This window comes from Carassius carassius, chromosome 42, assembly GCF_963082965.1.
Source record: "Carassius carassius chromosome 42, fCarCar2.1, whole genome shotgun sequence".
NCBI lineage: Eukaryota > Metazoa > Chordata > Actinopteri > Cypriniformes > Cyprinidae > Carassius > Carassius carassius.
The window spans coordinates 7,998,127-8,014,555 of NC_081796.1; the positions used below are offsets into that span (position 1 = coordinate 7,998,127).

At 40.9% G+C, this 16,429-nt stretch overlaps 1 protein-coding gene across 1 annotated transcript in view; it reads right to left on the bottom strand.

Moving 5' to 3' along the window:
- Positions 1–1,889: 1,889 nt before the first annotated feature.
- The window catches only part of LOC132124498 (eukaryotic translation elongation factor 1 epsilon-1-like), a 28,906-nt gene continuing 14,366 nt past the window's right edge, over positions 1,890–16,429 (bottom strand). Inside the window, exon 4 of the mRNA XM_059535559.1 lies at positions 1,890–3,268. Coding sequence (XP_059391542.1) covers positions 3,125–3,268 — 144 coding nt within the window. The 3' untranslated portion in view covers positions 1,890–3,124. The remainder of the gene's footprint in view (positions 3,269–16,429) is intronic.

Below are 16,429 nucleotides of genomic sequence, written 5' to 3' on the forward strand. Positions count from 1 at the left end.
ATCCATAACCCCTTAAATGAAATACTCAAAGCACACATGGTGCACAAGGCCCACATATCTCTCTCAGGACTATGTTTTGTGCAGCTGGGATGGTTTCGTTCAGCAGAGTCTAGTTCCGGAAAATTCTGTCATCCGTGTCAGTGTTAAGGTGCCATCACGGCGCCTGGGGTCACACACATGTACTTTAGCACCTTTTAAATCAGGCGCCTTCTGTGATTGATGAAGTGACCAAGGAGCATCTCAAAGACTCACAGACCCACTCCTGTGGTCCTTCTTATACATAGGTAAGAGGGTAATACAAAGGCAATGCTCGAGATATAAGATGCTCCTTTTCTTAATAATTGTGTATTTCCATCACTAAGAGTGATAGGCCTATGATGTGTTAAGCTCAGAATACCTCATTCCATGATAACATGCATAGCTGTATCTGTAAAACGATTTTGCCTCTGAGACATTAATTTGCAGACTCACAAATGCTTTTGACACTTACACTGCCTCAAGTGGAGCATTTCCATCTAAAATTGCTTATCGCCGTTCTAAAGTTAAGCTATTAATTGTGTGTGGATGCCTTACCACTGCATAACTTTTTGCTCTTCCTGTTTTGCTTCAGTCATGTAATTGCAGTAGACAATCAGATGCCTGCTTTATGGGCACATGGTAGAACTGTCACTTTCTGTTGTTTGCATATAACACAGGAGCTGTCACAATTACTTACACTGTGTTAATGCACCCCACACAGCGCTGATAGTTTCATTGAATCAATCAGGGTTTTCTGTTTTCCCAGCTTCACATCTCACTTGGCATGCAGCTCTTTATCTTGTTAACAAGACACAATGAACAGTTGGTGAAAACTTAAGGCACTTCAGAGGACATGATGCAAACAAAATGTGAACACAGCCTGGCAAAGTCAATGTGCATCTGTCTATCCATTGTGATCTGTAGCAGTGTCAATGATGCAAGCTGGTTTCGTTCTAGAAGAACCATTAATCCCTTTTGTTCTGCTACAGAACTCAACTTTCCAGAAGTACTGCAGTTGTCATGCTGTGCTACTTAAAGTCTTTTTCACCAAGATCCAGCTGTATCAAAAGAAAAGCATAACCGTGTCAAGAGTGCTCATCCTAGAGCCCCCCCAAGTATGCTACTCCCTGCTCTTCTTGAAGTCCCTGAAGACATTTGGGAAAAGCAATAGGTGGTTTGTTGACCTTGTGGCATGCTGCATGTGAGATGAACTGGCATGTGAGAGCTAATGCCCCAAACCTCTTGAACTTTGACTGCAAGGCAAATTAATTGCCAGAATTCAATGAATGAACAGAAGCACAACTGAAATAAAATAAAATCCACCCATGAAAAGTGAATTGCCTCTAACTCTGCTTAATTGGAGTGTCCAACACCTCCTGCTGTGGATCTTTTTTCTTGACTTAAAACATCTTTCATCTTCCTCAACTTGTGCTTAAGCATCAGTGACCCCATGACACCTAAACTGATGATTGAAAATGTGGAAAGCTTCAGTTAAAATCTCCTTAAAGACCACCATTCAGAAACAGCTGCTACATGTGGTTTGGTCATCTTTTGTGGACGTGAAAGAGCCAATAAATTTCATTTCGATGAGGGAAGCCGGTTTAAATTCGCCGCCCAATTAAATCTGGAGACTGAAAGAAACAGGCAGACAGAGACTCCACTGTGGATATCTTCATTATCTGGTCACAAGGCCTGTTCTGATGACTGCAAGTTTTCTGTCGCTTCTTCAGTTTGCTATCCCACAAACACACACTGCTTTGTTCCACTGTGTTTCTTCTATGAACACACAACATCAGATGGAAATTCTTCAAAAAAAAATGGGATGTGTCATATATCCAACAGGAAGACTCATAAAAAAAGGACACTGATAGTTCTGTTTTCCCCTTTTCATTTATTGGCACAGAACAACATTCTGTTGACATTAAAGAACACAAACTTGAGCTTGAGAACAGCACACATTTCACAAAGGCGGCTTACAGGAAAGGAAGTATAATAAAAATAACAACAGGATCTTTAGGTCAGCATATGCACAGTAGGTAAGTTAACGTGCAAAAACAAATCTCCCTTTCATAAGATGAGGATTTTCCACCATAAAGGCTATGGAAAGAACAGCTCCAAACCAGATTGGCCACATGTTATATGTTGAATGAAGCACTCGGTTTGCCAAAAGATCTTTTAAGTAAACCTTTTATGATCAATAATGCTACTATGTTGTCAGGAACAAGTCTCCTGGAAATGGAAAGGTATTTTTGTCTTTTACCTTTTATAAAAATGCTTTAATTTTGTGCCGTGAAAATGCACAAGTGTTGATCTTCTACAACAATGCCTCATTCAAAACCACTTTGAATATTGAAAACCTTTGACACAGACAGTGATTTATATAACACAGAAGCAGATTAAGCAGTTGAACACTTAAGTGTCTAAAGAAATTCACGGCTATGACAGAAGGGGATTTTGGGGAGAATTACACACTGGTTGTGGATGGGGTGAAAAGCACAAGAAAACCAGAACACACCAGTGCTGTTTGTGCGGCTACAGCTGGTAGTCTGCCCACTGCCCCAGAGCAAGAACATGACATCCTTTCAACCACCAGACTACTGCCCACACCAGCGCAGAGACTAGCAGAAATAGGCAAATGGCAGAAAAAAATTTGAAATGAGGAAAGATATTTGTGGCTTGATGTGAGGGATATCCATATTATCTTAAATGAGTAACTTATCTAAAAAATCTATTAACAGATTTACTCTTTCATATTCAGCTTATTATTCAAATCAACTGCTTTTCCATTAGTAAAAGTTTTATTTTAACCACAGCCACTATTCTTATTGTTCATGCTTATGTACTCCAATCCACATAATTTGAATAAACCTTCCACAAACTACACTCATTCTAAACATACATATTAAATAACACTACTAATGGACATACATTAGCTCACAAAAAAAAATAAAAAATAATAATAATAATAATTAAAAAAAAACTTTACTTGTTCTGACTGGTTAATGTCAGGGTTGTGGTGCAATAAAACGAAACAGCTCTGTGTGTCAGTTGAGCATTGATATTTGGACCTTACGGTCTGGATTATTTGATAGACCACAATATGTTATCAGTGGCGACCACTTGGGTAAATTCTGTTCCTCAAAACCACCACAGGAGGTAAATGGTGTCGTACACCTGGATAGTGCTGGATATGATCAAACCACCTGGTGACATTCAGATATCGCTCTTTCTCCTGTACAGCCAATTCCACCTATAAGAAAAGGTGAGGGCAAACATGAGACAATGCAAATTAAAGTTAAAAAAAGTGCATAACACTACAGAGACATCAAGTACAGTGTCTACAAGTACTTGCCTGTTTAGACATTATTATTTAGGAGTGTTTATCTAAATTAAGATGATATTGACATCTCGTCACCTTGAGAGCGACGCATAAAGTGAAGTGAATTGGTTCTTTCAACAAACCCGAAATGATGGATCACTTCAGCTAATTCATGCCTGCACAATAGGAGGCATTGACTGAGAATGCATGTTTAGTTTTTCCTCACAGCATCTACATTGTTCTCTCCTTCCTTAAGTTACAGTCATGTATTTTTGCATATATAAATAAAAATTATGTATATGGTATTACTGAACATAGTGAAATAGCAATTTTCTTTTTTTTTTAAATGAAATTAGGAATCATCAGCCAGCTGAATATTTTCATACCAGTAAATGTTTACCAATGAATGGGATGCCACCAGCTGAGAAACTTTTGGATATTGACTAAATATATTTTGTACATTTTGGCTTTAATGAGGTTTACCCAAGAAACTGGCAAGAATGAACTCATGAATAGGGCCGTCCACCATGATTTCTGTTCTTGAACACAAACTCGTAACTACAACTGGGAAGTGGGAAGTAGGAAGTTCCCTTCCAAGGGAACTTCGAACTGCATTCTCTAGGGGTTGCTATGGGGAGCACCTTCAGCGTGACCAGTGTCTGAAGCATACATCTGAACTTGAAAATAACATTGGCCGGCGATAGCCTGTGGCGTCATCACCCGGCGCAACCACAGTATAAAAGGGTGCCGGGAGAACACGTCATCGTCTTCAAGGACGGTTTTGTTTGAAGCGTGCATTTTCGGTGAGAATAATTATTCTTCTTAACCATGGTGAGCACTAGTAAGGCATTTAAGACTTGTGGATCCGTGTCCTCATTATTTGACACCTGATGACACAAATTATATTTGCTTGAGTTGAATACAATAGTATTTCTCTTACATCGTCTGATTCAGTGGCTAGTTCTTAGCTGGCTCAAAGCCAGGGTGAGCAGGAGATTTCAGATGAGGATGAAGCAGTCTAGACTGAGTCCTCCCAATCCTCCTGCCCTTCGTATGATGAGCTGCTTGAGGTTATGGATTGCAACCCGGTGAGGCTTGACTTGCCATGGAAGCGGGCCAAGGAGGTGACACCTTGAGGCCGCTTCATTTCCTTTCTAGCCATAGCCTTTTCGGCACTTCCATCGAGACGGTGGTTGAGAAGTTTAAGGAGGTTGAGACACGCTCGGCTACCTTTAAATCCCTAATTTCACAAAGGTTTAGGTCTGAGCCCGAACATCAAAAGGGGTCCTGGCCCATCTCGATCTAAGGATCAAAGGTGGGCTAAGAAGACTAGTGTTGCGAATTGCGCCCACCCCCTGCGGGTAGGTCTCTTGAGGGGTGTGGGTCTAATGGCGCTTTTCCACCTCATGGTACATCACATTTATTCATTTTTATTAATTTAGCAGACGCTTTTATCCAAAGCGACTTACAAATGAGGACAGTGGAAGCAATCAAAAACATCAAAAAGAGCAATAATATATAAGTGCTATAACAAGTCACAGTTAGGTTAACACAGTACACGTAGCATGGGCTTTTAAATAATATAATAAATAAAAAGAAAACAGATAGAATAAAAAAAGAATAGAGCAAACTAGTGTTAGAGGTCTTTACACACACACACACACACACACAATTGCATAATAAATTAAAAGAAAATAGAATACAAAAAGATTAGAAAGGTAGTTAGATTTCTTAAAGAATATAATTAGAATAGTGGGTGCTAAAGTTAGAGGGTCAAATAAAGATGGAACAGATGGGTTTTAAGCCGATTCTTGAAGATGTCTGAGGACTCAGCTGCTCCGATTGAGTTGGGGAGGTCATTCCACCAGGAGGGAACATTTAATTTAAAAGTCAGTAAAAGGGACTTTGTGCTTCTTTGGGACTGCTCAATCAAGCGACGTTCACTTGCAGAAAGCAAGCTTCTAGAGGGCACATAAGTCTGAAGTAACAAATTGAGGTAAATGGGTGCAGAGCCAGTGGTGCGAGCAGCTATTGGTAGCCAGTGCAAATTGATAAACAGAGGTGTGACGTGTACTCTTTTTGGTTCATTAAAAATGTATCTTGCTGCCGCGTTCTGGATTAATTGTAAAGGTTTGATAGAACTGGCTGGAAGACCTGCCAAGAGGGCATTGCAATAGTATTTTATAGCATTGCAATAGTATTGCAAGAGGGCATTGCAACTCCAGAGGCGTGCGACCTCTGACATATATTGGATAAAAGCGTCAGCTAAATGGATAAATGTAAATGTAAATGTAGTCCAGCCTGGACAGAACAAGAGCTTGAACAAGGAGTTGTGCAGCATGTTCCGAAAGAAAGTGCTTGATCTTCTTGATGTTGAATAAAGCAAATCTGCAGGATCGGACAGTTTTAGCAATGCGGTCTGAGAAAGTCAGCTGATTATCAATCATAACTCCAAGGCTTCTAGCTGTTTTTGAAGGAGTCATGGTTGATGTGCCTAACTTGATGGTGAAATTGTGATGAAACGATAGGTTTGCTGGAATCACAAGCAGTTCTGTCTTGGCAAGGTTGAGTTGAAGGTGATGGTCCATCATCCAGCAAGAACTGTCTGTTAGACAAGCTGAGATGCGAATAGCTACCGTCGGATCATCAGGATGGAATGAGAGGTAGAGTTAAGTGTCATCATAGCAGTGGTATGAAAAGCCATGTTTCTGAATGACAGAACCTAAAGATGCCATGTAGACAGAGAAGAGAAGTGGTCCAAGAACTGAGCCCTGAGGCACCCCAGTAATTAGATGTTGTGACTTGGACACCTCACCTCTCCAAGATATTTTGAAGGACCTATCTGATAGGTAAGACTCAAACCATTGAAGTGTGGTTCCTGAGATGCCCTTTGCCAGTAGGGTTGATAGGAGGATCTGGTGGTTAACCATGTCAAAAGCAGCGGACAGATCAAGCAGAATAAGTACTGAAGATTTGGATTCCGCTCTTGCCAGTCTTAGAGCTTCAACAACTGAGAGCAAGGCAGTCTCAGTTGAATGTCCACTTCTGAAGCCAGATTGGTTGCTGTCAAGGAGGTTGTTGTGTGTGAGAAACGTAGAGACTTGATTGAACACAATTCGTTCAAGTGTTTTTGGAATGAAAGGAAGAAGGGAAGCTGGTCTGTAGTTCTCTAAAAGATGGGTTGAGGGTGGTTTTCTTAAGTTGTGGAGTTATAGGAGACTGTCTTAATGATGAGGGGAAAACACCAGTGTGGAGGGATGTGTTGTTGATGTGAGTGAGTGCAGGTACAACTGCAGGAGAAATGGCTTGAAGGAGATGAGATGGAATAGGATCAAGCGGGCAAGTAGTAGGGTGATTAGAAAGGATGAGTTTGGAGATTTCTGCCTCAGAGAGTGAAGAGAAGGATGTAAATGAGTATGTTTGCTGGTGATATGAGCTTGACTGATTGTGGTGTGGAAAATTGTGCACTGATGTTTTTAATTTTATTAATGAAAAATGTGGCAAAGTCGTCAGCTATTAGAGATGAAGCAGGAGGGGGAGGAGGACAAATAAGTGAGGAAAATGTTTAAAAAAGCATGCGAGAGTTAGATGAATTTTTAACTTTGTTATGGTAGTATGTCATTTTAGCAGTGGAGACATTAGCAGACAAGGAAGATAGGAGTGACTAGTACACATTAAGGTCAGTAGTATTTTTGGATTTGCGCCACACCCTTTCAGCAGCTCTAAGCTTAGAACGGTGTTCGCGTAGAACATCAGATAACCAAGAGGCAGAAGGGGTGTTATGGGCTGGCCTGGAAGATAAGGAGCAAACAGTGTCTAAACATGATGTAAGAGTGGAGCAGAAAGGAAGTGAAGATGAAACCATTGCAGATAGCCGGGAGGGTGAAAGTGTGCATAGGTTACGTTGAAAGATGACATGTGAAGGGTAAGTGATGTGTCAGGGACCATGTTGAGGTTAAGAGTGAGGAAGAAGTGATCCGACGTGTGCAGTGGAGTAACCAGAACATGATCAGTAGAGCAGTGTCGCGTATAAATACGGTCCAATTGGTTGCCTGATTTGTGAGTAGCAGTAGTTGACACTCAGTTGAGATAAGAGGCAAGCAGAGTGTGGAAATCAGCATACAGAGGTTTATCTAGGTGGATGTTGAAATCTTCAAGCATAACTAGGGGAGTACCATCCTCAGGAAAGGTTGAGAGCAACACATTTAATTCATCCAAAAAGTTACCTAGTGGTCCTGGGGGTCGATAGACAACAAAAAAATTATTTTAAGAGGGTAGATAACAGTAACTGAATGAGATTCAAAGTGCCTGTTGATACCCAAAGATGGTAAAGGATTACATTTCCAATCATTAGAGATGAGCAGACCAGTACCTCCACCTCTTCTAATCAAACGGGGGGAGTGGGAAAATCAGAAATTATTGGAGAGTGCTGCAGGTGTAGCAGTGTCCTCTGGTTGGATCCAGGTCTCTGTTAGGGCCATGAGATTAAGCTTTGAATGATTAATAATAGAAGTAATGAAATCGGCTTTGTTTACAGCAGACTGCCAATTCCAGAGACCAACAGAAAAAGGAGGTAGTGTATTAGCAGATATAGGCAAAGTGCGCAAGTTGTTAAGATTGCGCTGCCTATATTGTGTGATGTGTGGTTTGCGAGTGGTAGTGATAGTAGGGATCTGGAAACACATAGTACAGATGTAGTACCATGTACACATAGTACATCACGGTACAGTACAGTTCACTTTTGGTGGGTTTTCCACTGGGTACAGTACCTGGTGTTTTTTTCAGTACCACCTCGGTTGAGATTCCAAGTGAACTGTATCTTTACCAAAACCTGATGTGTAAACTCTGGTGATCATTGATCGGCCAGACAGAATCAGCACAACCAGCAAAGGCTTGAACGCCACTGTTTTGAATGAGAGCACATCCAAAAATGGCTGTTCTGTTGTCTGTTGGGGAAGTACAGACTTTCCTCTTGTTGATGGCAAAGGAGCGGGTGAGAAATGAAAACATTTTTCAGGCGTCACGGCAGTAGAGGTGGCGCAATTATAATGACGTGAGAATAATCCCGACCACTCCAAAGTGGTACTAAACTACAGTGGAAACGCAAACCGAGCCGAGCCATGCTGTGTCGTACTGAGCACAGTGGAAAAGTGCCATAAGGGATTTGATTTGAAGGAGGTGATCCAGACAAAGTATTCTCAACGCTCTCGTCTGGACAAGAGTAAAACCAGAGCCATCTACTCACCTCCCTCTGAGAGTATTACATCTGCTCTCATCTTCATCCCCTTAAAGGGTTAGTTCACCCAAAAATGAAAATTAGCCCACAAATTACTCACCCTCAAGTCATCCTGGGTGTATATGACTTTCTTCTTTCAGATGAATCCAGTTGGAGTTATATAAAAAACAGTTGGACACGAAAGCAGCTCTGGGCTGATGATGTATGAGGTTGGCATTGTGCTAGAGCTGCAACTAACGATTATTTTTTCTGTCGACTAATCTAACTATTATTTTTTCGATTAGTCGACTACTCTAACGATTATTTTTATTACAATAAATAATCTAATGTTCTTTTTTATTAGCTAATGAATCCTTTGGATAACTTCACAAAAAAAATAAGTACTACTTATTCATTTTCAACCAATGTGGTTGAAGTTTTTACAGTATATAAAAATAAAGAGGCAAAGAAAATTATTTTACTATGGTAAATATGAGTTTATGATAGCGTTTATAATTAAACCACAGTAGCCATAAATTTACAGTTGTCTGAGACGTCATGAAATGTTCTTTAGCATCACAAACCATAAAATGTAGTCAGGGTTCTGCTATGGTTTAGCATGGTTTCCAGAGATCTGGAGCTGATTCGGGGTAGCTCAGTGGTTTGTGACTTGTCTCGCGACGCGCTGTCTTTTAAGGGGCCGTTGACATATCACGTCTTTTGCATGCTCAAGTTCGTTATTTCCAATGTAAGCAAGCGCACGATATGCGCGCTCATAATGGAAGCGACGCACACGCGGTGCGACGCACTCGTTTTTTCCAGGCGCGTCCGCACCGCATCGAGTTAAAAACATCTCAACTTTACAGAATGCCGCAAGCGCACCGCGCGTCATGTGACAAGAACTAACCAATCAGCTTCATCCTTTCTCGTAACAACGTTGAAAGCTCAGCTAAGATGAGGGAACAGCTGAAACATTTAGTAGCAGAGCTACTGCAAGCGATTTTAGTGCTGCAAATCCATTTATCCTTTGCTGAAATTTCCGCGTCTTCATGGAGAGAGCACGTCATGGTTGCTTAGCAACGACAGACGCCCCAGGGGTCTAGTGTTCCTGTAGCTCAATTGGTAGAGCACTGCGCTATCAAGCGCAAGGTTGGGGGTTCGATTCCCCGGGAACACATGATATGTAAAAATTGATAGCCTGAATGCACTGTAAGTCGCTTTGGATAAAAGCGTCTGCTAAATGGATAAATTTAATTTTAATTTAATTCAGGGGTGCAACTGCCCGAGCGCTTTGGAAAGAAGGAGAAAGCAGCGCGACTAGCGTTTTCCATGCGTTTTTAGGCACGATATGCGAACGCGTGTTCGAAACCCGTGCCAAAAAACACTTACTTTTTTTTAGGGATGCACCGAAATGAAAATTCTTGGCCGAAACCGAAAACCGAAAAAGAGAAAACCAAGGCCGAAAACCGAAACCGAAACACCGAAAGAAATTATGCCAATTATTAGTACCATTGCATTTATTGCTATGACCGTGTACTAACTTTACTAAAATTAAGACATTGCAGTTGCATAAATTAATATTAAAGTTTCAAAGATAATTACAATTACTTAAATTATTTGAAAAAAAAACATAAAAATTACAAATTATGCAAATATTTATTAATCACATTGCAACAATGCACAGTATTAAAATAAAATTCAATCTAAAAATGTATCCCACTCATGTGTATATTAAATAATAATGTACATGCCTACTGGCCTGCAGAAAGGTTTTAAAATGAACTGTTCTCTCATAAAAACAAAGTGCATTTAGGTGAAGTGCATTTGAATATTTTCTCTGTAGGACTAGAAAGTGCATTACTTCTCCAGTAGGCAAGACTGTTATCATTTCTGGGGATGGGGACTTCAGACAGATAACCATCTAGCTGATGAGGAGTTGAGCTTGTCATCTGCCTGACATTTGAGAAATATTTGAGAGAGTGTATTTAAATAGGGCCAGGGCATAAATAAACATTTTTATCAAATTAAAGCAGAAATCTAGCAGAAAAATGGCTACAATATGATATTATGTATGTGTGTGTGTGTGTGTGTGTGTGTGTATATATATATATATATATATATAAAATGTCACATATATAGTAGCCTAAGAACAAAATAGCCAACGTATTATTATTATTTGAGGCACTTTCTTGCAGAATCCCATGCCCCTCATCTGGTGCAGACACAAGTCTTTTTTCTGCGCTCTGATCTCAGTCTCCTGCGCTTGGCGCTTCTCCGTCTCCACGCGGGTTCTCCGCATCCAGCGTGGCCTGGATCATTTCTCGTGCGCGCTGCCTTATTTCCGCATCCAAGTAATGGTCTTTATAACGCGGATCAAGCACATTCGCGATGAAGTGCAGAGGATCCGAAAAGATCTCAGTGAGACGTGTGCTAACAGACTCTACTTTTCTTTGTTTTCACTTCGTGGTCCATCTTAATCTCTCTTTGTTAGGAGACGCTTTAGTGCTGCGAATAAAGGAATAAGAAGAGAGAGAATGTTCTCACTGATGTGTAGTGAATGTCGCGGGGAGCTCGTGGTCTAGGCTATGCAGGTGCACGTGCAGGTCGCGGTTTCTGTTTGCGTCATCACAACATTTTGGCCGTGTTGTTTCGGTGATAAAAGTCTATTGGCCGAAAAAACGAAAATGCCATTTTCGGCCGGAAATTTTCGGTGGCCGAATTTTCGGTGCATCCCTACTTTTTTTTTTATCCTTACTTCAGCCGGTACAGGAGATCATACCAATAACTTGTAATCTTTACAAGAACATCAGACCTGAACCAGGAAGTTGGTCACCAGATCACATGGTAACCAATTAAACCGTAACACCGAGGTGCTCGTGCATCGCATTTGTGCTGCCGTGGTACACCATATCAGTTTTGCAAAGGGAACAAAGGGCCATTTTATTTGGCCTCTGTTTAAAGTATTCCCATACTTTTGATAACAGTGGTCTCTGTTTTTGTGATAGAATGCAACTTTCTCCATTCCCAGTATGCCATTACGCAAGATGTAAACAAACAGTGTAACGCGTTGACGCATTTCACGCAAGTCGACGTATTTTTGTAGTCGACGTAATCGATGACGTCGACGTGTCGTTGCAGCACTACATTGTGCATGCGCCCGGTGAGTCTTGTGAAAACCAATGTTTGTTAACAGGAGCAAAGGAAGCAAAGTTTCCTTACTTTAGCAAAGGACAACCAGTCTCCTCATGGCTTACATCAAAATCCTCCAACATTCTTCTTTACAAATCCTCATTTTGTATTTTTAACTAGTGACCGTTGTTTTGTTTTGATCTCACCCCTGCGCTTCTGCATTCATCACTTCTGAGCGGCACATGAGCAAAGCCGACCATACATCATCCGTCCAAAGCTTCTGTATACAACAGTGAGCACAAACTAGATTAAATATATTACTACGTTTTAAAGCAGCAGATGGCGCTAAACTGCAGAAAATGCAGCCCTTACCCTGGAAATCCCATAAATAAGGCAGCTGCACTACTTTCTAAAACATATTTAAATAATTTTAAATAGCCATTCAGATTTTGTGGATTTGCTATGGTGTTCATCACAGTGCCAAATATTTAAATATATATATTTTTTATTTGAATCTGGACTACAACATGCCTTAGATATTGTTTAAAAGTGTTTAGATTTTTTATTGTTCATTCACACTTTACATTAGGGCTTCATTAGTTAACATTAGTTAATTAATTAGCTAATCTGCCAATGAATAATTCTTCTGAACATTCATTAATCTTAGATATTCCAATATTTAATAACATGCATTTTAACTGAATTTCATTAGCTCTGTACTTGTACTCTGCATAATGACAATAAAGTTGAATCTAATCTAATCTGGTCCACAGTATAATGCGGCAACCTCAGGACCTGCGGTTGAGTACATGCTTCGTGACATGCTTCCTATCCTACTGGCCAGGGGGAGCTACTCATTTCTCACCGAGGGGTGTCTCTCGAGATTCGGGTCATTCCTTAACCATCATGCATGTTTTCTGAGCTAGAGCTCCTCTCGCTGAGGCACTGAGGAGTTCAACACTCCATAGATGGTCAGGCCTGCAGGTTACCCCTTACCCTTCTCTTATTGGGCCCTACCGGGTTACCCCTTCTAATTGAGCTGAGAATTGCTCCCCTCACAGTGAGGGTTAGCTAGGAGTTGCTACCAGTATGTGCTGTAAGGGCCCGCCTCAGCTTGAGAGCCGAGAGCGTTGCTCCAAAAAAAAAAAAAAAAAAAAAAAAAAAACATTTGCAATGAAACTAAGTGTTAGGCCAATCTCGGTTGCCTCCTTAGTCAGTTGACTTTATGTTGGGACCTTGTTGTTCCCTTAGAGATGTGGGATCCCCTTCTAGCAGAATCTCATTTCTGGTGTCTATCTGATCTCTAGGGTTGGGAATTGTTAGAAATTTTCCAGTTCCGGTTCCGATTCCGGTTCCATCTAACGGTTCCGGTTCTGATTCTGGTTCCATTAAAATCATTAAACAATTATTAATAAATAGTGGTAAGGAAAAATGCACAATACTCAACTACTCAATGCTCAATACTGTTAATTAATTACTGTCAACTTAATTTAAAGGTTGGCAATGTCAAAATGCAACATATATTACAGTGTACAGATCTTCATAAGTAGGATGGGGTATTTTTAGAAATTTCTGGTTCGGCTTCTGGTTTAATTTAAATTAACTATGTTTTTTTACTAGAGTTGTTCCGATTCCGATACTAGTATCGGAAATGTCACCGATACCACAACAAATTCTGGCATCAGCGAGTACATAAACCCATATACCGATCCGAAACCATTTTCTTAAACAAGACCTAGTTATGACAACTAGCTTTGCCTCACCGCTGCACAGTTCTTCTTCGCTGCTCAGAACGCACTGCAAACACAGGAAGTTGTGCTGTGTTGCCACAAGCAACCCCTGTTTAGAGCAGCGAAGAAGAAATGAAAACGCGTTAGCAGCACTGATCTATATATGACTGGATCGCTCATCACGTTCTAAACTGCCAACAGACAGTGAAGCCACTTCTATATTATAGATCAGTGGTTAGCAGTATGTCCACTGTTTAGCAGTATTTCAGACTGGACCAACCAGACAGTAAAACGGCGACTAGGGATGCCACAAGTACTGGCGCTTCACTACCAAGTCAGTGCTGAAAATTAAAAAAATGTGATACCAGCGTCTCTGTTGTAAACCGGTAGTAAGTTACCGACTCCCGAGTATATTCTGCACCCGCAGCTGCGTTCAGTCGCTTCCGTGTTAGTCTAAGCGCTGGGCTCCAGACTGTAGCCGAATACAGTGTCTGTGATATTAAACTGCAAAATACTATTTAAATATTACTCCTGCAAATTCTACATCTCTGTGGGTGATGGGCGCAGATGCGCGGGAGCTCGCTGTTTTGTAGTCTCTGCCGTGTGTCACTATATGAGAACACGAACACATAAACCATCACTTCATGAGAATTTACCGTTTTATTTGAGAAAACTGTCATATCATAAACACAGACACTCAAAGATCTTCATGGCAACCATTATTAATAATAATAATTATGCCTAGACGGTTGCTTGTTTTTTACTTGTTTTGTTGTAGAGAGATTATCTGATTAATATATATATTTTTTTATATTCCTAGACTTATTTGTTGCAGTTTTTTATACAGTTATATTGTAAAACTAAAATACCTTTTTTAGTTTGTGGTGTTAGATTTTTGGCTACATTTGAAGTTCTTTTTCGCTTATGAAAATAAATAATATTACTGTCAAATTCATTGTCAGATAATAAAAATACTGTAATAAATACAGTAGTTCACCATGTATTTGTTCATGTTTTATTAAGGGATAAGTCTGAAGCACACCATAAAATTATTCTAGCAATTTACACAGGGCTAGTATATACAGCGGTATATACAGATACACATCCAGGTATCGGATCAGTACTCAGTATCGGCCGATACCCTGAGCCCAGGTATCGGAATCGGTATCGGGAAGAGAAAAAGGGTATCGGAACATCTCTATTTTTTACTATTTTACCTTCACTGAATGTAGCGTTGCTGGAAGGTAGTAAGCAATGTTGAGTAATGCTAGTCCATCAATCAGCAGGTGTTTCAAAGTTGATGTGTTTTACACTATCAATAACATTTTGCTTTTCAAGCAGGAATAAGCTTGTTGGCCAAATAGTCCCTTGAGGGCTGAGACACTTGTTAATTTCCCTTAATTAATGAAATATAAACGGTTAAACATAAACATGTATACACACTCTCCATAAAGTCCCTATTTTACAAATAATAATGCAGTCAGGAGATGGTGTGATGCAATGAGTGGTTTCCACATTTTTAAACATTTAAAATGCATTAAAATAAATATTTTCTATCACTTTGTTTATCACTCTTGAAATGACCTGTACACTAAATAATATAACCCTCATACTTGCATAACAATAGCAGTCTATTTATTTAGTGGTCCAAGTTGAAGCCAGTATGTATATTAATGACAATATGGGACAGATATAATGCAATTTAGTGGCGGCAGGTGCAGCGCGCTGCTGTTAGATGTAGAGTCAGACAAAACGTTGTGAACAGTTATCAAAGGCGCGAGTGCACATACAGTCGTGGGAAACAATGTGTTCGGCAATTAAAGATGGGACAGCGCAATGAGTTTGTGGATGCGCGTCATTGGAATCAATGTGCTCAATAATTAAAGAGGCAGGGAGGCGTGTCTGTTATTCGGTTCGTGACATCCTTTACGGCAGCGGTTCTCAATTCCAGTCCTCGCGCCCCACTGCTCTGCATATTTTGCACGTTTCTCTTTGTTAACACACCTTATTATTCAGATAATCAGCTCGTTAGAAATGAACTCCGTGCATGAACTGTGTTCCAATTGTTTATTGCTCCCTACTCCCTGAGCAGGGGAAATCTGTTGAAGTTTACCTCACATCGAAACATTCATTCACTGATTTGTGATGTGCAGTGTCTTTAAACATGGACAACTGTGACATCATATACCTCTGTAAATCAATACAATTTAAATTCACGTCTTGCACACTTCAATGCACTTTGATTGGAACATATAGCTACGTTCGCTTCGAATTGGAATCATGGCTGAATATCCTGTGATGTCCACTTCGCAGGGCACTTATGTTCGAATAGAACAAATGTCTGAAGCGCTAAGAGAAACGTTCAAAATGTGCAGAGCAGTGGGGCGCGAGGACTGCAATTGAGAACCGCTGCTTTACGGGAAACGCCGAATATTCAGAACACCGGCGCAAGGCTGCTCACAGCGCTTGGTCACGTGATGCACCAGAACCGTTTTCGGAACCGAAACTTAGAAATTGCTCACGGTTCCGGTTCTTTTCAAAGAACAAAACCGTTTCTGAATAAGAACCGGTTTTCGGTTCCCATCACTACTGATCTCCAGACATGGCTATGCTCCCCTCACTGGGAGAGGGTAGCTCACCGGTCTTGAGCAGACTGGGTGAGTCCTCCTCATGACTCGACAGTTAGGACCTCTAACCTGGGCTTTTGGTTGCTTCTCTCTCCCCTCGTTAGGGGTTGAATCCTCTGCTCTTGAGCTCCATGGCAGTGACATCAGGTAGTTGGGCCGCATGCTGCTTCCCTGAAAAGCTGCCCCTTTTTGGGTCAAGCTAGGCAGTGCTCCCCTACCCTCAGAGGTTTGCCTTTGAGCCTGCCACTCCAGACTGAGCATTTGTGGACCTCGCTCTCAGAGTCCTCTGCTCGTTTGTACTTTCCTGAGCAGCGGCCTCAGGTTGTTAGGCCTCTCTTCGCCTCCCTGCTGAGCCACTCTCCTTGCGGGTCGAGCTTAACAGTGCCCCTCT